The 9,348-nt window shown below is 37.4% G+C and overlaps 1 protein-coding gene across 1 annotated transcript in view; it reads right to left on the minus strand.

Moving 5' to 3' along the window:
• AIDA (axin interactor, dorsalization associated) overlaps positions 1-9,348 on the minus strand; it is a 44,200-nt gene that overhangs the window by 33,214 nt on the left and 1,638 nt on the right. Inside the window, exon 2 of the mRNA XM_003790961.2 lies at positions 3,697-3,766. Within this exon, the coding sequence (XP_003791009.1) occupies positions 3,697-3,766 (70 nt within the window). The remainder of the gene's footprint in view (positions 1-3,696; positions 3,767-9,348) is intronic.

Consider the following 9,348-nt stretch of genomic DNA (forward strand, 5'->3'; position numbering starts at 1 on the left):
CAACGCCTGGCCATTTTTTGGTTGCAGCCATCATTGTTGTTTGGCAGGCCCGGGCTGGGGATTCGAACCCGCCACCTTGGGTGTATGTGGCTGGTGCCTTAGTCGCTTGAGCCACAGGCGCCGAGCCCAACCTGGGGTTTTCTAATTATCAGGTCATATCATCAGCAAAGAATAAAAGTCTGACCCCCTCACTCCCTATTTGATATCCTTGCTATCCTTCTCTTGCCTGACTGCACTGGCCAGGACCCCCAGGACTATGCAACAGTTACTGGTTACAGTTCTGAGTGCTAATGCTTTCGGTTTTACTCCATTCAGCAGGATGCTAGCGATGGATTTGTCGTAGACGGTTTCTGTCAGTTTAAGAAATGAACGATCTATGCCTATTTTCTTATCAGAAAAGGGTACTATCAAATGCTTTCTCTGCATCTACTGAGAGGATCATAGGGTCTTCGTTTTTGCTCCTGTTTATGTGGAGAAGCATCCCTGGGATTAAGCCTACTTGATCATGATGTATAATTTTTTGAATGTGTAGCCTGTATTTTGTTTCCTAGGATTTTGTTGACTACTTTTATATCAATATTGATTAATGCTATAGGTCTATAGTTTTCTTTTATTGTTGGGTCCTTTCCTGGTTTTGGTATCAGGGTAATATTTGCTTCATAGAAGGAGCTGGGGCAGGTTCCTTCCTTCTCATGTTTTGGAATATGTTCTGCAACACAGGAATGCGCTCTTATTTGAAGGTTTGGTACAATACCTGAGAATATACCTAAAAAAGGATTTGGAAGATCTTCATAGAGAGAACTATGGAACCCTAAGAAAAGAAATTATAGAAGACATTAACAAGGGAAAATATACCATGTTCGTGGCTGTAGAATTAACACTGTTTACACGTCCATACTATCCAAAGCCATCTACAGATTTAATGCAATCCCCATTAAAACACCAAAGTCATAGCTCAGCGCCCATAACACCGTGATTACAGAGCCAGCCACATACCCTGAAGCTGGCGGGTTCAATCCTGGCCCGGGCCAGCTAAACAACTGCAACAAAAATAGCCAGGCCTTATGGCAAGCACCTGTAGTCCCAGCCACTTAGGAGGCTGAGGCAAGAGAATCACTTAAGCTTAAGAGTTTGAGGTTGCTGTGAGCTGTGACACCACGACAGTCTACCAAGGGTAACATAGTAAGACTCTGTCTCAAAAACAAAAACAAACCAAAAAAACCCCACCAATGTCATACTTTGCAGATCTTGAAAAAAGAGTTCTTCATCTCATATGTAACCAGAGTAAGAAATAAAAACAAATCTGGAGGCATCACTTTACCAGACTTCAGGTTATGCTACAAGTCAATAGTGACCAAAACAGCATGGTACTGGCACAAAAATAGAGACATAGGTCTACAGAACAGAATAGAAAATCCAGAGATGCAATCAGCCTCATTCTGCCATCTGACCTTTGATAAATCAAACAAAAGCCTGCACTGGGGAAAAGAATCCCTAGTTAATCAAAGGTGCTAGGAGAAATGGTTAGCCACCTGTAAAAGGCTGAAACTGGACCCACACTTCTGACCCCTTACAATTGTCAAGATGTAGAAATAGCCCAAAAGAGCCCTTCAACTCATGAATGGATAAACTATGGTATATGTATATCATGGAATATTATTCAGCCATAAAGAAAGATGGAGACTTTGTATGTTTTGTATTTACCTGGATGGACTTGGAGACCCTCTTCCTAAGTACAGTATCACAAGAATGGAAAAGCAACAGCTAATGTACTGGATACTAATATAAAACTAGTAGATGAACGGCTGCAAGCCCACATGAGAGAAAAACAAAATTAAACTCAAGAAGCTGGGGAGGGCGGAGGGGGAAGAGGACAGGGGCTTGGGTGCTCTCCCTTAATGGGCGCAATGTAGGAGTATAAGACATACTTCCTGGGTGAAGGGCTCAACTACAACCTGGACTTGACCTAACAAATGCAAACAATGTAACCTAACATATGTACCATAATATTAATCTGAAATAAAAAACATGGGATCATTAGGCATTTTAATTCCCTAAGTGTTCATTTTTCTTTCTACATTCATAACTTTCCTTTTTTTTTAATTAATTTTTTTTTTTGAGACAGAGTCTCACTAGGTCACCTTCAGTAAAGTGCAATGGCATCACAGCTCACAGCAACCTCAAACTCTTGGGCTTAAGCGATTCTCTTGCCTCAGCCTCTGAAGTAGCTGGGACTACCGGTGCCCACCCCAATGCCCGGCTTTTTTTTGCTGCAGTTATCATTGTTGTTTAGCCGGCCTGGGCCAGGTTTGAACCTGCCAGCCTTGGTGTATGTGGCTGGTGCTGTAACCAAAGTGCTTTGAGCATCAAGCCAATAACAATCTTTGTTAGCTATTAATTTATATGCTTAGAATTCTGAGATTCTGTTCATCAAAATTTAGGTATGCTAACTTTTAATTCTGTGATGCCAGCTGATCATCTCCTAATCAATTTCTGGAGAAATTTTCCAGATCTTATAGAGGTGATAAAACATATAATTTTTGTTCCTTCCTGTAGCAAATCAGCCATTTTCTCTGTGGTAATTATTTTCCTGGGCTAAAATCTCAAGTCTGATAAATCTACTGTGGATACTAGCAATTCTTAAGGAAAAAAAAAAAACAACCTTAAATTGCAGCATCATGATTTTGTTTTTTTTCTTTTTTTGAAATACACACACAAAAGCACATTGGATAAAGTAGGATCATAAATATTTTTCAAATGCAGATACCCTGACTTGTATAAGAAATACATCTAACCTTAATCTTTGGAAACTTTTTCCTCCCAAACTCCTATAAGTAAGAGTCAAATCAACATAGGTCTATGGACTAAAATAAACTGGTTTAGGCTGATTTAAAAAAGTATAGAAAAAGTTACTCTTACTCCCTTGTGCAAAATAAGAATAAGAGCAAATTAAGTCACCATAGTTTTCACCGTGTCTTAAGAGATGAAGGAAAGACTAACTTTCTTCACCACTACGTACAGCTTAAAGATTGCCTTAACAACAGATAGGAGCCAGGAGAAAATGGGGAGTTGTTTCCTCCCATTGCTGTTCTCTTTTTTAGAGGAAAGCTTCTTTTAAGTATCCGATTTTTTCATAATCTCTACAGTATCAACTTGACAGGACAATTTTAACTCAAGGAGAAAGAGAACCATTGATACATTTTGCAACCACATGCATTTATTTTGCTGATGGATTTTTATACCAAGTTCTTAACTTTAACTAATTGTTTTCAGCAGCAGATATTTTTGGTTTGTTCCTCTTGGTTTCATCTTGGTTTTGAAATGTGGTAAATAAGGAGTTGTGAAAGTTCAGAGTTAAATAAGTGGTCAGGTGGAATGCAATTACTCACAATCCTTTTATTTTCCAAGTTTAGGCAAACCCCGATTTTTGAGTTCCCCTACGCTTCAACAAAGCACAGATGGTCTCCACTAAAGTTAAACAAAGTCTAAATGGCTGAGTAAAGAAATTCATTAAGTGATAAGTTACACGGTACCTTCTAAATGATTACTTCATGTTAGGGAAAGCATAATCAGTTACATTCCTTTTATAATACTTAAGTATAACAGTTTTTGTTTTGGGTTTTTTGCTCAATGGACTGGAAGGATGGAATCCTTTTCATTTGGAATGCGATATATCCAGAGATTATTTTATGGTACCTTTTGTTCTTCTGTAAATTCAGAATTATTGTGTTGAGACTGGGCCTCTTTTTGTAGATGTCTTGCTAATCTGTAAGAACAAAACATATATCCTTTAGAACTGAAGGAAAGCAAACAACTGTGAGAGGAGAAATAATTTAAATCATTTCAAAAACAGTGAAGTACAGTAATACTCTGTTTTTACATTACCTTTAGAATCAAATTCTTTATACAATGATAATGAAAATAAGATCCAATACGTTTTAAACCATTTCCATAGGACAAAATTCAGCTGTAGGCAGTAAAACCACAATCTTAGAGCTGGAAATTATCTCAAAGGGCATCTAATCCACTTTCTTTAGTATGCATGAATTTCTTCTATAACGAGTCAGTAAGTAGTTGTATAGAATTCTGCTTAAACATTGCCAGTGAGCATCAAGGATAGGACCAGAGATACTTTATCAGTCTATCAATTTGCTGACAAAACTAGTCCAAATTTAAATTAAAGCAATGATAATACTTTCTCAAAACATACTTTTGAAAACCTGTTTTCATGACAATAAAATTCTCCACCAATCAGAAGCAGAAATCAATGTTTGTCTAATTATCATCATACTCAAAAATAAGAGCTAGGCCTTGGGTAAGTTTTTAAGGATGGAACTATATTACTAGTTCAGGCTCAACAGTGAGGATCTGAACCTATTTCTGAGATAGCACAACCCAAAGGATTGATGCTTATAACTGAACAATTAAACAACCAGTTTTGAGCAAAGGATTAGAACAGACATTTCTCTGAAGAAGATATAAAAATGTATAATAAGCATATGAAAACCTGTTCAACCTCTTTAGCCTTCAGGAAAATGCAAAACAAAACCACAGCGGGGGCTGGGCGAGGTGGCTCACACCTGCAATCCTACACTCAGGGAGGCTGAGCTGGGTGGACAGCTTGAGCTTGTGAGTTCCAGACCAGCCTGAGCAAAAAAGCAAGACCCCGTCTCTACTAAAAACAGAAAAACTGAGGCAAGAGGATCGTTTGAGCCCAAGAGTTGGAGGTTGCTGTCAGCTATGCATTTTGTTTATCCATCAGTTCATGGAAATTTTAGTTATTTATTTTCACTCTTTGGCTGTTACAAATAATGCTGCTCTGAACATCTGTGTACAGACTTTTGAGGTATACACTTAGAAGTTTGGAATTGCCACGACACTCTACCCAGGGCTTGAGACTGTCTCAAAACAAACAAACAAAAAAAATAAAACCACAGTAGGATACGTTTCACACCCACTAGGACAGATATAACTTACAAAGAACAGAGAAAGACAATAGGTGTTAGCAAGGTTGTGAAAAATTGGAATCTTCAAGTGTTGCTGGTGGGAATAAAAAATGGTGCCAGCCACTGCGGAAAACAATTTGGTAGCTCCTTAAAGAACTGAATGGAGAGTTACTATGACATCCAGCAATTCCAAAATGCTAGGTATATACCTAAAAATCCTGTACACAAATGTTCACAGCAGCATTATTCGTAATAGCCAAAGAGTGAAAATAAATAACTAAAATGTCCAGGAACTGAAGGATAAACAAAATGCAATACTTCCATTCGGTGGAATACTATTCAGTAATAAAGAAGAATGGAGTACTGATAACATGCTACGGAAATGAACCTAAAAAACATTCCACTAAACGAAATAAGCCAGATGTAAAAGATTATGTATGATATGATTCCATTTACATGAAATGTCCAGAATTATTCAATCTGCAGAGACAAAAAGCAGTTCCCAGGAGATGACGAAACTGGAAGTGACTGATACCAGGTATGGGTTTCTTTGGGGAGTGAATGAGATGTTCAGAAAGTAGAAATGGTTGCACAACATTGTGAATATACTAAGAACTGCTGAATTGTGTACTTTAAAATGGTGAGTACCATGTTATGTGATATTTATCTCAATTAAAAAATCTTCAAGGGAAAAAAACCTAGCGAACAATTTGAAAATAAAATTCCCAAGTATACTATGTACTATTCAACAGAAACATAAAGGGCAGCAATTGCTAGCTTCTACCAAGACCAGTGCAGAGACAGTTCACGTTTGCAATAAAACAAAGACAAAGTGGGACTTCTTGGAGATCATGTCTTTAAAGATCAGGCATAAAGTTCATTATTCTTTATCCACTCTATGAAGTTTGCATCCTCCTCCTCATAAAGCAAGGAATACAACAAAATATCTCTCCCACACTACTTAAACTATTTCTTTTCTCTCCAAGCCAAAAACCTCACAATATTTTTCCCTAAGTATCATTCATAGACTTACTTTTGGTGCCTTCTACACAGGAAAAGGTGCAAATAGAAACTTACATAGCTACTGTCTTTGTTCTGTACTTGGCTTCTCTTCTAAGTCTTGCTGGCCTACCACCTGTATAGAATACACAAGGAATCCACAGTCTATACTCTTAGCAATGTCAACTTCACATCCCTGAACTCAGGAAATTACAGTGTGGAATGAGTTTCTTTATTTAACTAAGTCTATACATAATTTGCTACAGGTGGCTGTCAACCTAAGCAGGGTCACTGTCAGCAGAAAAGGTGTAGTTCTACACTCCTGCTCAAATGTGAAGAGTCATTAGAAAGGAAGGGTGCTAAATTCAAACGGAGTCTTATTATTAAAATTTAGGTAACACACTAGGAGGAAACATTTGCAAGTCACATATCTGACAAAAGACTTATATCCAGAATATACAAGGAATCCTTTCAACTTAATAGATAAAAGAAAAGACAAGTCAGTTTAGAAATGGGTAAAATATTGGAACAGGCACTTCAAAACAAGACATACAGAGGAAAACATAAGAGTATGAAAAGACATCATTCAAAGGGCGAACGAATGTTCAGGGCAGTATTATGGATGACAGTCAAAAAAACAATGCAAATGTCCCTCAACTAATGAATGGATACACAAAATGTAGTATACTCATACAAGGCAATACTATTCAACAATGAAAGGGAACAAAATAACGATACACGCTGCTATGTGGATGAACCTTAAAATAATGCTAACTAAAAGATGCAAAAGATTACATATTATGTCATGCAAACCACATATGTGCCCAGGTAAGACGAATCCAAAGAGATAGAGTCTACGTCAGTGGTCGTCTGAGGCTAACGTGAAAATACGAAGTGACAGCAAATGGGCACAAAAGATCTGTTTTGGGGCGACAGAAAAGTTGGCTGTGGTAATGGTTACACAACTTGGCAAATTCGACTAAAAGATCATTAAATTATACATATAAAATGGGTGAATTTCAAGGTACATAGATTATATCTCAATAAATGAGTTTTTAAAAAAGCTTTTTGAGCCTAGGCAAAAAAATTAATTTTCTATATCCACTAAAAGTGTCGATTCACAATGTGAGATCTGGTTTTGTTCACTGAGGGAAAACTGACATGCTATGGACATTAGATGAGCAAATAAGAGCTGACATTCTATCAGTAAAATTAAGATCAACTTATCAATTATTATTCTCTAGCAACTCATCTCACAAAGGTGCCTACAAGTAACAACAGGACCATTCTCAAGGACAGTGTTAACTGGACTTCAAGCACATCAACAAGTAACTGAGGGCAACCCCACAACTTTCTGGGACGCAGATTTTAAACCATCTGGAGTTAAGGATCGCATTTTCCCCTAACCTGTTCCAGAGTAATACTTTTATAAAATACAGTTTAAAAAATACCGTGAAGACATTAAATTGCTGTAAAGTTTTAAAATGCTTAGTTTCAATTTCTTTCAACTGGTTGCAAACCAGTAACAGTTTACAAACCAGCACCAACCTATGGACCATGCTTTAAGTAGCGCAGATATAAAGTCTACTAAAGAAGACTAAAAACAGACATTATCCAGACTTTAAACTCATCCATTCATTTACCAGATTATTTTATTGAACATTTATGTGCTAGATAAACACCTTGGAATTGATCCTGAGAAATGCGATTCTTACCAACAGTTTCTGTACCATTCTACCCATAAGTTAGAGGTCATATATCCCCAAGGTATAAAGAGGTGGCCTGCTAAACAGTTACTTTTAATTGATATATTCTGAATAACAATTTTTGGTTTGACACAATTCATTTAAATGTTCCCATAGTATTTTGGCATCAACTCCTTAATAATATCTAAATAAACAACTATGTATGGTTAGCCTGGTACCATTCTGTACATTACATACAGAAGAGAACAAAACAGGCACCATCACCCCTCTATGCCCACACCCTGCCCTCAGAGAGCTTCTATTCGGGTGGTGAGAGACAATAAACAAAACAAAGGGGTAGAATTTTAGATGATGATAAGTACTATAAAAAAACTAAAAGCAGGATGGGAGCAGATAGTTTGTGTGAGACTAAGGTAGGAGTGGGGGTAGACAGGACGCTTAGTGATTTTATACAGGATGGGCAGAGAGTGCCTTCCTAAGAAGATAGTATTGGAACAAAGACCTGAAGGAGGTGACCAAGTGGCCCAAGCAGACTCAAGAGTGGTCCAGAAAAAACTACACAAATTCTAGGGCAGAAGTGTGCTTTAGAGAACAGCAAGGAGTATTGCAGCACTTGACTGTTTTCATACTCCTGTAATTGGAACACCCAATTACTCTAAAACCTTCCATTAGACTCTCAGTGCTTTGAAGGCAGAATTCTTTGTATCCCCAGGCCTTATTGCTGAATGAGAAAATTGTTCAAGCTGTAGTATTCTTCCCACCCAGATATTTCAAATAAAAAAGGACAATTTGCTTTTATTTCTAGCTACATTAATTTTGAGCTCTCTACCACATTTTATACATAGACTGTATGTTTATAAAATTTAAGGCAATCATCCTTAGTGAAATTTGACACTGCCAATTTTCATAATAACCAGCCACTACTCTGAGTCATGAAGTTCAAAGGTTAGCATTGAGGTCCAACAATGGATGTGCATGTGCCTGTTACCCTCATTCAAATGTTTCTATAAATTCCAGCTAAACAGCTTGCATATTCAATTTTCTTTGTAATTTCAATTGGACATGGTATTCTTCACTTTCCATTGTGAGGTCTGCTCCCCAAAGTCAACAGCTGCTAGGTCCCACCACACCTCAAGTTAAGAAGTGGCTTTATATTTCAAGATAAGCAATTTTAGTTAACATACAGAATGAGTATGCATAGGTATTCGCTGTCTAATGGCAACAGTATGGAAGGCTGTGTTCTTCTATAATGAAGAAAATCTTCTAATTTGTCCAATTCACTTGCAGAATTAGTCTATTGATGCATCTGAATAAAGCATTTCAAGTACAATGTAGTAGAGGAGACAGGATTTGAAGTTAAAAAAAGATTCTCATGGTTTCATTCTGTGAGCTAGGGTCATCTGTTTAACAAAATTTTCCTCATTCTGTAAATGAGAATTACATTCTCACTGGGTAGCTGCAAGAGCAAATGAAATCATGTGAAAATACAAAACAAATGCTAGTACTTGTTACACAGCAAGACGGCCCACGGCATGGTGGCTTGCAAGGCTTTTGGAAACTACACCTATTCAAAGTCGGTAAGATTGGGTAGAGAAATATCTAAAATCACCTTACTGGCTAGGTAAAAACGAGTGACTATTTAAATCACCTTACTGGCTAGGTAAAAACGAGTGACTATTTAAATCACCTTACTGGCT

The sequence above is a fragment of the Otolemur garnettii genome, unplaced genomic scaffold, assembly GCF_000181295.1.
Source record: "Otolemur garnettii isolate 467f Iridium unplaced genomic scaffold, OtoGar3 scaffold00045, whole genome shotgun sequence".
NCBI classification, from domain to species: domain Eukaryota; kingdom Metazoa; phylum Chordata; class Mammalia; order Primates; family Galagidae; genus Otolemur; species Otolemur garnettii.